Source organism: Globicephala melas, chromosome 16 (assembly GCF_963455315.2).
Source record: "Globicephala melas chromosome 16, mGloMel1.2, whole genome shotgun sequence".
Taxonomy (NCBI): domain Eukaryota; kingdom Metazoa; phylum Chordata; class Mammalia; order Artiodactyla; family Delphinidae; genus Globicephala; species Globicephala melas.
In genome coordinates this window covers 82,640,743-82,653,064 of record NC_083329.1, presented here as the reverse complement: position 1 = coordinate 82,653,064, position 12,322 = coordinate 82,640,743, and the positions used below count along the sequence as shown (strand labels likewise).

The following is a 12,322-nucleotide window of genomic DNA, read 5'->3' as shown; positions in this document are numbered from 1 at the left end:
ACACATTAAGATAGCCTCACCTGGTTGCTTCATCTAGGAGAAGAATTCTGGGATTCTGAAGAAGGAAAAACATTAAAAGGAAAAGAAAACATAATTTTATTAGAAAAACACAAACTCTCAGTAATAAAACGAAATAAAGTGCTGATACGTGATACAACATGGATGACCCTTGAAAACACTCTGCTGAGCGAGAGGAACCAGACACAGAAGTCCACCTCGTGTGCGATTCCACTTAGAGGAAATGTCCACAACAGGCAGCTCTGCAGGGGCAGAGTCGTTACCTGGGACTGGGGTCAATGGGGAAATAGGCAGGGTGGTGTGTGGATGCTATTTTGGGGGTGATGAAAATGTTCTAAAATTGATTATGGTGATGGAGGCACAACTCTGACTACGCTAACGCTGAACTGCACGCGTTCCATGGGTGAACTGTAGAGTGTGTGAATTCTATCACAATAAAGCTGCTACAAAAGAAGAAAAACAAACTCGTAAGTGTCTGAGATCGCATGATCTCACACAAAAACCACGATCACAGTGATCAATGAATCGGATATTCTTCATAGTGCAGCTTTAACCTGCTGGTGAATCAACCAACAGTATGAAGTGGGGCTCTAAAGTGAGTCACATGGAGTCTAGACTCTCAAGGTCCTGCTTGTAGTTTAGCTAGGAGTAGTACACACAGAACTGAGAAACACATAAATTCTAGCTTTGTCTAGGAATCCGTCCGTAAGAAATGAAAACACGCCCACACAAAAGCTTGTACACTGTTCATTCGGAGCAGTGCTATTCACAACAGCCCTAAACCGGAAACAATCCAGAAGTTCATTAACACTTGGGTGATAAACAAATTGTGGTCTGTCCATACAAAGGAATGGAAAGGAATAAAGTACTGATATAGGCTACAACACGGAGGAGCCTCAAAAACTATACTACTGAAAGAGGCTAGAAGCAGAAGACTGTATCTTGTCTGATTCCATTTATCTGAAATGTCCAGAAAGGCAAATCTAGACAAACAGAAAGTAGATTAGTGGCAGGCTGGGGCTGGGAAGGCAGAAAGGTTGCAAAAGGGTATCAGGGTGATAGAAATGTTCTAAAATTGGATTGTGTGATGGGCGCACAACTCTGTAAATTTACTAAAAGTCACTGAAAAGTACATTTAAAACTGGTCAATTTTATGATATGTAAATCATGCTTCAATAAAGCTGTTTTTTTAAAAAAAATCACCTATAAATCTGAGGAGAATAGTTATATAACAAAGGAGAAGGCCATCATTTCCTACAAAATACAATGTCTATGACTTTCAGCTTTTCCCTCTCCTCTTAGGAGCCTTGTATAAGTATTTCAAGTCTGTACTATTCAGTTTAGCAGGTGATTACAGATTATACGAGTAAGAATACTTGTATTATTTTGGTATTTTGATATAATCACTACTCTACCAGTTAGACTGTATGCTTAATTTTATTATTTTTTTGTACTGAAGTGTAGTTGATGTACCATGCTGTGCTCTGCTGCACAGCAAAATGACTCAGTTACACACATAGAGACATTCTTGTTTTAAAATATTCTGTATGCTTCTTGATGGAAGATCCGTGTGTTAAACTGTTCTCCCTCTGGCTCCTAATACTCAGGAAACACTTGCTAAATTTGGACCACAGGTACTCAGTGGAATTCCCAACTCATCTTTCACCAGAACTGTCAACCATATACCCACCCGCCCCTTCCCAAGAAAAAGGAAGAAGAAAAGTTGCACATTACAAATTACAAGGTCCCTGATTAAGAACAATGCCAACCCCCGCTGAGAGGCTTCCGGCTTACCTTAAGCAGAGCACGGGCAATTGCAATTCGCTGTTTCTGCCCACCTGACAATGACAATATATACATTTTAAAATTGAACGCCTTAACAAAAATTCTTGGTAACAGGCTTTTCTGATGAGCCATGTGGCAATTTGAAGGTAGTTTCTCCCAGTCATAGTTGAGATAGATGCGAGAACAGAAACCTACGTTTTAAATATTATAATGTTTCCTCATCTATCTCAAGATTAATAATAACAATAATTATTATCATGGCTAACATTGAGGAATTCCTACGTCCCAGGTATTTCCTAAATGCATTACATGTATTATTTCATTTCATCTCAAAAACAAGCCTTTGAAGTAGATCCTATGATTCTCTTTTTACAGGTGAAAAGCTGAGGCACAATATCCTGTGAGAGGCCTCACAGCTGGTCAGTGGCAGAGCCGAGGTCTGAACAGTGTTGTGCGCTTTTAACCACACACGTGCCGTGCCCCGCAAGAGGGCACCTCTTGTAGCAGGAAACGAACGGGAAACTCGAGGAAGTTAGAGGTTTCAGAGCAGTACGTGAGATGGACAGGAGCGAAAGGAGCTGGGACTGGTAAATCCACTGTCCGCCCAGAACACTACTCCATACTTCCACTCTCACGCTGTTTTCTTTTTCCTGCCCCAGGGAACAACCGACACACGCGGTACTTTGTGCGTGTATGAAAATGGGGGCAACAGATAGACTATGCCATGCTAGCCAGCCCCCTTTGTAAAACTCAAATTCGACTAAACGCCAGGGGGTGGTGTGGGGGAAGGGGGAGGGACGGACAGATGATACTTCCCCTCCTCACCCCTGTTGCACCCCACCCTCTCCTTCCCCCCAGGGACGCTCTCCTAAGTTATAACTGGTGAAGTCTCAGCGCAGGACTCAACTCACTCCTCCCAACTTAGTTCATGTTAGGAAACTCAATTCCACTTTTGGTGACGAAAACATTCCTTTTTGGTTGATGTTACTGGCTGAACCTACTCATTATTTCATCTGAGACAAGTTAATCATTTAAACTGAAATGGGTGGTGCTGCTAAAAGCTGTCCTCAACCAGGCAACCCCGCCCTCATGAGGAGGGAAGGAGGAAAAACCCTTCCTTTCCCAGTTCTCTGGTTGGTGGGGGTCTGAGTGCTTGGTGTGGGTCAGCAGAGCGGCCAGCAAGGGCTCTGGTCAGCTCTGAAAACCCCAGTGCCAATGCGCACACAGGGGCCTTCCTCCAGGGTAGACCGTGACCTTCGGTTACTTCACTGGAGATGGAGCTTGAGCATCCTGGTCGAAGGGAAGGACATGCAGCACCTGTTCCAAGCGAGCAGGTGCTGTGCTCATGGGACAGAGCACAGGTAGCTCCCAACCCCACCCCTCCATCTCGGTAATTTCACCACCAGCAGCTTACACTGGAGTCCTGCCCAAGGACACGTCTGTTCCAGCGACACAGTAGTGGTTCTACTCCCGGAACTTCCCCAATCTATCAAAAAATATTTTTTCATCTACTGCCTATCATTGAAACAAATCATACACAACAAAATTAAAACGTTTTTGTGTTAAAGTCTGCAGTCTAAGTTCAAGCAAACGGTTTAGCACTGGAAGGACGCCTGCCCCCACCCAACCCGGCAGCTTCACTCTGACGTGGAGGTCTCTACCCCCTGCTCGCACACATCCCATGACAGAGCTCGTCGTGAAAGGAAGTACAGTTGAATATTTGTAATTAAAAAAAAAAATCTGTGTTTCACCAAAGATTTACTCCTCTATTCATTGGTCCCACTTCTGTACTTGAAAGCAATAGAACTGTTTTCTCTTTCCCTCCTGGAAACACCACCCCCAAAGGCGATCTGACCTGCGGGGGGAGCCGATACCATGGGCCAGATGGTGCCACAGCCCTGCGAGCCCCCATTCGTCCAGGACGGGGCAGAGCGGACTCCACCTGGGCCAGGTCTGGACCAGGGCCTGTCTGTGCACAGCCTCACGCTGAGAATGCTTTTTATGTTTTAAAGGAGTCGTTAAAAAATAATAAGAAGACTGTGACAGAGACCACGTGTGACGCACAAACCTAAATCATCTACTCTCTGGTCCTTTACAGAAAAGTTTGTAAGTCCTGGGTCTACACATAACCTACGAAGTGAGGAATAAGGAGCCCCTTCAGCTGCACGTCTGCCCTGATGCAGTCTCTGCCTCCTGGACAAATCATCCTGCCATCTGCGGTATCTGTCTTATTTTCTACAATTTTCAAGGATCTCGAGTTACAAAACGTATCTTTTCTGGGATGAGAGAAAGCTGCTGTGGCTGAGTACTACCCAGTGGGACACCAGTGGGAATCTGGAAACATGTCTGGGGTAGAAAGTGAAAGGAACTGGGGAGTTGTCCACATACAAAAGAGATGTGAGAAAACGAAAAAGGTTAATTTCATAAACTCTAAGGACAAGAGCCTAATTAAGAAAATAACACTGCGACAGGAAGTGTTTGCTGCAAAGGGGTAACAAAAAGGTACCTGAGAGGAGAACACCCTTTTCTCCGACCACAGTGTTGAACCCTTGAGGGAAGTGTCGGATGAAAGCAGCTGCATTGGCTACACCAGCCACTTTCTCCACCTGCTCAGCCGTCACCGAGGAAGGGTCGTCTGCACCGTAGGCAATGTTCTCCGCAATCGAGCAAGAAAACAAAATTGGTTCCTACACATTGGCAATAAAACGTATTTATTGCAAATTGCAACAGTCTAGTAAATACAGTGGAGCTTAGTACAATACTTACAGCTAAGACACTAAACGGTTCCCAGAGAATATATACTGTTTTTCTGGTTCATTCTCCATAAATATACCCCATGGGCGATTAAAAAATTCATGCATTAGCACGAGCAGGACTGCCTTTATCACCTGTAGGTCCCCCACTGCAGGACACGGGGTCCCACAGTAGCCACCTGCAAGCGTCCGGCACACAGCAGGCGCTCTGTAAATGCAAGTCCCCCTCCCCGAGGAGGACCCCGAGCCCGTCGGCATTCTCCAGCTGCCTGCCTTCCAAGGGCAATGGGAGAATCCATTTCTATCACTTTTTGATATACACACAGAGCAGAAGGGAACGTGGCATTTGGACAGAGCTATTCTGTGGAATAGTGCTAAAAAGCAAATGAACTCCCAGCTTCTTTCTCCCTCCCTAATAAGGCTGTGGCACTGCCGTGACCCTTGCACCACCGAGCCAAGCCCCCCGTCGCTGCCCCCCACCAATGGAGTGGTGCTGAGGGAAGGCTCATTAGAGGAAGAGGCTCAGCAGTCGGGGTGCTTGGGTTTGCCTGCTGTGCACGAAGCTTGGTGATAAAAATACCAATAGCTGTGTCAAAACTCCCCTGCACCGAGTGGTCCTGTGAAAACAGCCTCATCAAAGACACCGCATTCCATCAAGGTTCTTGAAATCTGCAGCCTCTTTGCAAGGAGACCCTGGCTCTGGCCACAGCCTTTGCTTGCTTGTCTCTGAAACCCATTATGCAAAACAGTAGACTGGCTAGCAATGAAAATGAGAATTGAGGAAGAGCCAGAAGCAGCTAAACAGTTGTATCTTTTTCTCCCCAATCTTCTAGACTATCTGCATTACAAAGTAATGCCAGTCCCCAGCTTCTGATAAAGTCAATGCTTCGAGTGGTTAAAATGTTTAAGGTCTTCAGGAAACAGCACTATTTACAAACCTAAACAACCTGCCCTGGAGACTGGTTTCATAAATCTAGAAAACTTCCATTCCTTTTCTTTTGAAAGGTTCAAGACCAAGAAAAAAGCAAATGACAAAAGCAATTTTAAAAGAAAATGTAATAAAAATGGAGCCCTCTCCTCCTACCTGACTCACTGTCCCAATCTTGGATCTCAGCCAGACTGGATTTAGCTGACGGATGTCACGGCCATCAAGACTGATCGTTCCTTGCAGAGAAGAAGGAAAGAGTCACTAAGTGTCATGGGGCCAATGACTCATGTAAACACAGAAAGGCTCTGATGTGAAAATTCTAGACTCAGTTTTTTAAAGATCAGATACTCAAAATCTCCAAACAGAATCTAAAACCAACGTATTTTAGGGAATTTCAGAGCTAAAAGGGACTTTTCTGGATTGTCCACGCCTACTATCTCCCTGCAGTGGTTAGATGACTAAGCCCACCTAGCTCATCCATCCAGCTCGCCTTCCCGAGTAAGCACAGCTGGAGAGTCTGCTGTCTGCAACTAACACTCGGACACGGTGGCAGAGTGTTTCAACAGTCAGATGTAACTCTGTGACCTCAGCTGACAGAATTACCTCTACACCTTGAGGGAACGCAATCATGCTTCCCGATGACAATGACAGTGACCAACACAAGAAATCCCATTCCTTCTCAGTTAGGTGTGTGGCATTATACAAGCCAGCTGTAAACTTTCATAAACCTACCAAAACCTGAGGTCTTGACTTAAAAAGTGTAGTGTTCTATAGGCTACACAAGGCAGGAATATAAGTGTAGTTGCTTTTCTCCTTGATTTACTCACCGTTGTGAAGAAACTAGAGGCTTAGTATTTTGACTTGATTTGCATCCCACTCACTAGGATTTTTTTAAACTCAGAATTTTACAGCAAGTAGAGGGTAAACCAAGGCAGTGATTCCAGAGGCCAACAGTGTAGTAATACCCATTTTAATGCACTTCGTGGTTCTGTGGGTCAGGACCTGTGAGTCAGATAATTACCTGGCACATAACCAGCTCTCACACTGTTGTAACCAAAAAGACCATAAGACATACTCTTCAAATTCATGGTTTTATTTTATACTGACAATTGTTTTCTTGCTGAGAAATACCATTCTTTTTTTTAATATTTATTTAATTTTACTTTGGCTGCGTTGGGTCTTAGTTGCGGCATGCGGACTCTCAGTTGCGGCATGCATGTGCGATCTAGTTCCCTGACCAGGGATCGAACCTGGGCCCTCTGCATTGGGAGCGCAGAGTCTTAGCCACTGGACCACCAGGGAAGTCCCCATCATTGTTTTCCTAATCCAAAAACAGACTATCTTCTCCGAGCTCTGATACAAAGAAGGATATCAACTCTGTAACTGTGTGTGGTGATGGATGTTAACTCGACACGCTGTGGTGATCATTTCACAGTATATACATATATGGAATCATTATGCTCTACACCTGAAACTAATATGTTGTAGGTCAACTATATATTTTAAAAAGATATAAAGAAGTAAAATAATATGTTCTTTGCTCTGAAAGCTGCTATAATCCAGTTAAAATTTAAAAAAAAAAATCTGAATGAGAAAAGTCTGTAAGAAAATCTCTACTACCGCAAGAAAGCTTCAATGGAGCAGCGGCCCAGAAGTGAATCAGTGACGGCCACATGCCCTGTCTGCACACCAGCCCCAGGCAGGAGGACCGGAGGGCTTCAGGGAGAGCCCAGGCTCCTGCACAAGCTCAGGGCTGGCACAGAGTGGCACGTACTCCTGGTGCTGCCGTGGCCGGTGGTGCTCAGCAGCCCCGAGGCACCTTCTTGGAGCCCCTCTCCTGGTGGAGGAAGCACCACACAGGAGACGAGGAGGTGGGGTTCAGGAAGTCACTCTGGACCTGAGTGGCGAACACAAGATACAACGTGCCTGATGGGCCCTCTGTGTGAGCTGCCATAGCCCGAAAAGTGAATCCTCTGTTTGGGACTTCCTTGTTGGGAACAAACCCTCTGTGTTCAGAACTCGCGCACTGCACGGCCCCTGCGTAACCTGACCCTCTCTGGGGGCCCAGGAGAGGCCTCCCGTCCTACAATGTGCTCAGCCACTCACCAGCGCTGGCGTCGTACAACCTCAGCAGGAGAGAAATCACTGTTGATTTGCCAGAACCACTTGGGCCAACCAGCGCTGTGATGGATCCTGCTGGGATAGAAAGGCTGAAATCCTGGAATATGGGCACCTCTGGGCGAGCTGGATAGGCGAAATGCACGTTCTTGAACTCCAAAGCACCCTGGAAGCTCTTCTCGTTTAAAATGGCCCCCTCTGCAAGGGAAGATGGAGCTCCAATCACTCAGGGCAAAGCTCAGGCTCACAGCGGAGCCCAGTGCCCGCCTGTCTGACTGCAGACACGGCCCAGCATGGCGAGTCCTGGAGTCTGGGCTCTTCCCGGGCAAGTCAGGAGGCCTCCGACCAGCGCTTCCCTGAACCCGCTCTGCATCGGCAGTACAACCATACGCCCGCCACCTTGCTGGAGCCTCGCAGCCCTGAGAGGCAGAAGTCCCCATCCCAGTCTTACTGACGGGACGCCGAGGTGAAGAGGGGCCAGCCTGCCCGTGCCAACCGAGCCGTGGATGGAGCTTCCAGCCCGGGAGCCATCCGGGCGAGCCCAGTGGCCTTCTCCCTGTACGCTGCCTCCGCGGTTCCCTTGTCTAGGGTTTACCTCACCTTCTCTAAATCAATGTTTTCAGAGGATGATGATGAACAGGCGGGCGCTGCACAACAGCCCCGGAGCTAGAGGGGGGTCAGAGGTCTGCTCTGTCCTGTGTAACCTTGCTCCTGACTTGGGAGAAGGGGCTCAGTCTCTCCCAGCCTGTCATAGTGGAGAATACTGGGCATTCACTACTGACCTGGGGCCAATGCCAGTACCTAGGGATCAGCGAGTAGCTGGCAGTGGCTGCCGCTCCCAGCCCCGTCCCCCGACCCCTTGGCTGGCTGGCCCAGGCCGCACAGCTGCCCCGAGCACCGGCTTTCCGGGAAGCAGCTGATGAAGGAGACAGCTCCAGCCAATTAGCACCAGCACCCTCCACCCCACCCCGGAAGCCAGGCAACTCAGAGGCTTTTATACATGTGATCCCTCTTCCTGCCTCCCTCCCCCTGCCCACACAAACGTCAAAAGCACCAAGGGAGACGAGTCTGGGCACTGGCCAGGCCCTTCCTATCTGCACCCCTGAGAGGCACTCACTTCTACCCTTCTGTCTGTGGTAGCAAATCGCCTGCAGGGAGGTAAACAGTGGCTGCACACTTTGTGGTCAGTCCCCACGCCTCCAGGGACGCCCTGGGGCCCCATGACAGCGCCCAGCAGCTGTGCTTCCTCACCGCCCACCCCGCTGATGGCCCTGTCCCTGCCACATGCAAGGGACAGAGTCCCGCTCCAGCTCGTCCATCCCAAGTGGGGCAGGAAGCTGGTGTCACGGTCCGAAACCACATTTGTTTAACCCCAGCCAAGAGGAGCAAACCCATTTCAGACCTACCATTGAAAGGAAGCTCCGGCTCTCTCTCGAGGAGCTCCCAGAGGCGGCCCCCGGCACCCAGGCCCTTCATCAGCTCTGAGTAGAAGGAGCTCAGACCTGGGTGAGAAGCAAAGGCACACGTCTATCACTGGTACCAGGAAATGGCCCTCTGCTACTCCCGCACCTCTGGAAACAGTGACCACAACCTGCTGTTAATACAGAATCTGATTTGAAGCAGCTACCTGGGAATCCATCAGAGTTCCCTCAGTCTCATACCCTTGTGTTCCTTCAGTTTCTCCTCCTCCAATTTCATTATTTCTAGTAAGGATTTAATGTTTGGTCAGATCAAGGAATTTATAAATACATATAGTCACACTAATCAACCACTGAATTAAAATCACAATGTTAGGGCTTCCCTGGTGGCGCAGTGGTTGAGAGTCCACCTGCTGATGCAGGGGACACGGGTTCGTGCCCCGGTCCGGGAAGATTCCACATGCCACAGAGCGGCTGCGCCCATGAACCGTGGCCGCTGAGCCTGCGTGTCCAGAGCCTGTGCTCCACAACGGGAGAGGCCACGACAGTGAGAGGCCCGCGTACCGCAAAAAAAAAACAAAAAACAAATCACAATGTTACATAAAAGTCTACCTACTCAAAAACATAGCAATATAAATAAAATATAATGCTTATCCCATACTTATAAGGAACTTAAGGTACCCCAATATTCATTTAAAAGACATATCCACATAATCAAACCCTCCTTTCAGACACTCAACAAATACAACTTTTACCAGGCTAAAAACTGAAAAGAAATTTGGCAATGTTAAATACTCCAACCTCTTCTTTTTTTTTTTTTTTTTTTTTTTTTTTTTGGTACGCGGGCCTCTCACTGTTGTGTCCTCTCCCGTTGCAGAGCACAGGCTCAGCGGCCATGGCTCATGGGCCCAGCCGCTCCGCGGCATGTGGGATCCTCCCGGATCGGGGTACGAACCCATGTCCCCTGCATCGGCAGGCGGACTCTCAACCATTGCGCCACCAGGGAAGCCTCCAACCTCTTCTTAAAGCCACCTTTGAACTATGATTTAATTAATGATTTAAACTCCAAGTACACTCCATGTCAACTGCCAGAACATATACTTGTAACACTTTCCCTCAGTAAGGATGCTGAAAAAATGCAATTCAAATATTCTGTCTAAGGTATACGGTTATTTATACAAGATACGGTGGATTAAAACCTTCAGGTTAAATTAAGAATGCATTGGTCAGAAACAGAGCCACATACATATAGTCAGTTGATCTTTGACAAATGAGCAAATGCAATTCAATGAAGAAAGGGTAGACTTTTCAACAAATGGTGCTGGAACAACCAGACATCCATGTGCAAAAAATGATTCAGGACACAGACCTTACACCTTTCACAAAAATTAACTCAAAGTGGTCTAAACGTAAAACGCCAAACTATAAAACTCTGAGAAGATAACATAAGAGAAAAACATATATGATCTTGTGTTCAGCAATGACTTTTTAAGTATCATATCAAAAGCACAATCCACGAAAGAAAAAAATAAGGAAGTTAGAGTTCATTAAAATTAAAAACTTCTGCTCTGTGAAGGACACTGTCAAGAGAATGAGAAGATGGGCCACAGTCTGGGAGAAATTATTTGCAAAAGACACATCTGACAAAGGACTGGTATCCAAAATACAGTAGTTCCCCCTTATCCGCGGGGGATACGTTCCAAAACCCCGTGGATGCCTGAAACCGTGGTGCTCCATATATACTACAGCTGACCCTTGAGCAACACAGGGGTTAGGGGCGCCAACCCCCTCACATGTGAAAATCCAGATATAACTTTGTAGCAGGCCCTCTGTAACTGCATCCGTGGATCGTGTAGTACTACAGTACGTATTTATTGAAAAAAAATCTGTATAAGTGGGCTCTCACAGTTCAAACCCGTGTTGTTCAAGGGTCAACTGTATTTTTTTCCTACACACACATACTTAAGATAAAGTTTAATTTATAAAGTAAGAGAGTAACATTAATAATAAAATAGAATTATAACAATATACTGTAACAAGTCATGTGAACATGGTCTCTCTCAAAGTATCTTGTACAAATTAAATGCCTTTTCCAACTTAACTAAGCAGTGTGGTGTAACTTTTGCAGTTTCAGGTGGGACAGCAACACCAGCATGAATTTCTTTTTCCTTCTTCACAATTTCATGACCAGAAGACTCATTCTTACCATAGATCTCAGTAACCTCAGCATATGATTTTTTCTCTTTCTTTAAGAAATCAAGAACTTTCACCCTTTCACTTAAAGGAAGCACTTCATGGCTTCTCTTTGGCATATCTGAATTGCCAGATCACCACTCTTGCAATTTGGGGCCATTATTAAGTGAAACAAGGGTCACGTCAATACAAGCACTGCAGTACTACACAGTGCATCTGATCACTGAGACGGCTACCAAAAGACTAACGGGTGGGATGCGCTGGACAAAGGGATGGCCCATGTCCCAGGCAGGAGGCAGGACAGCGTGAGATTTCATCATGCTACTCAGAATGGTGTGCAATTTAAAATTTATGACTTATTTCTGGAATTTTCCATTTAATATTTTCAGACTGCAGTTGACCACCAGTAACTGAAACTACAGAAAGTGAAACCGAGGATAAGGGGAGACTATTGTATACAAAGAATTCTTAAAACTCAACAATAAGAAAACAAATAGCCAATTAAAAAATGGACAAACAGACATCTTACCAAAGAAGATACACCCATGGCAGATAAATATATAAAAGGATACTCTGCATCACGTCACCAGGGAAAAAAGCAAATTATGACAACAACGAATCTATCAGAACAGCAAAAATCCGAAATCCTAACACCACCAAATGCTGGTGAGGACGTGGAGCAACAGGAACTCCCATTCTGGGCTGGTGGGAGCGCACAGTGGTGCAGCCACTTTGGAAGAATGTCTGGCGATTTCTTACAACACTAAACATACTGTTACTGTATGCAATCTAGCAATCGTGCTCCTCCGTGTTTACCCAAAGGAGATGAAAACTTATATCCACACAAAAACCTGCACACAAATGTCTACAGCAGCTTTATTCATAATTGCCAAAACTTGGAAGCAACAAGGATGTCCTTTTAATGGATACTGTGGTCCATCCAGACAACATTAAAAAGAAAAGAGCTATTGAGCCATGAGAAGACATGGAGGGACCTTCAATGCCTACTACTAAGTGAAGGAAGCTAAGGTGCAAAGCTCCACACTGCATGATTTCAACAACACGACATCTGGAAAAGGCAAAACTGTGGAGACAGTAAAAAAATCAGT

The 12,322-nt window shown here is 46.2% G+C and overlaps 1 protein-coding gene and 1 non-coding gene across 3 annotated transcripts in view; both read right to left on the bottom strand.

The window, feature by feature from the left end:
- Window positions 1-12,322, bottom strand: part of ABCB10 (ATP binding cassette subfamily B member 10) — a 32,802-nt gene that overhangs the window by 2,439 nt on the left and 18,041 nt on the right. For both annotated transcript variants that reach the window (XM_060285876.2, XM_030839595.2), the window contains exons 7-12: window positions 9,009-9,104; window positions 7,591-7,800; window positions 5,641-5,720; window positions 4,310-4,490; window positions 1,813-1,856; window positions 21-55 (exon numbers count right to left, since the gene is read on the bottom strand). In XM_060285876.2, the coding sequence (XP_060141859.1) occupies window positions 21-55; window positions 1,813-1,856; window positions 4,310-4,490; window positions 5,641-5,720; window positions 7,591-7,800; window positions 9,009-9,104 (646 nt within the window). The remainder of the gene's footprint in view (window positions 1-20; window positions 56-1,812; window positions 1,857-4,309; window positions 4,491-5,640; window positions 5,721-7,590; window positions 7,801-9,008; window positions 9,105-12,322) is intronic.
- On the bottom strand, window positions 6,714-6,786 carry TRNAG-CCC (transfer RNA glycine (anticodon CCC)). The gene has a single exon. It is a non-coding gene; the product is annotated as a tRNA-Gly (tRNA).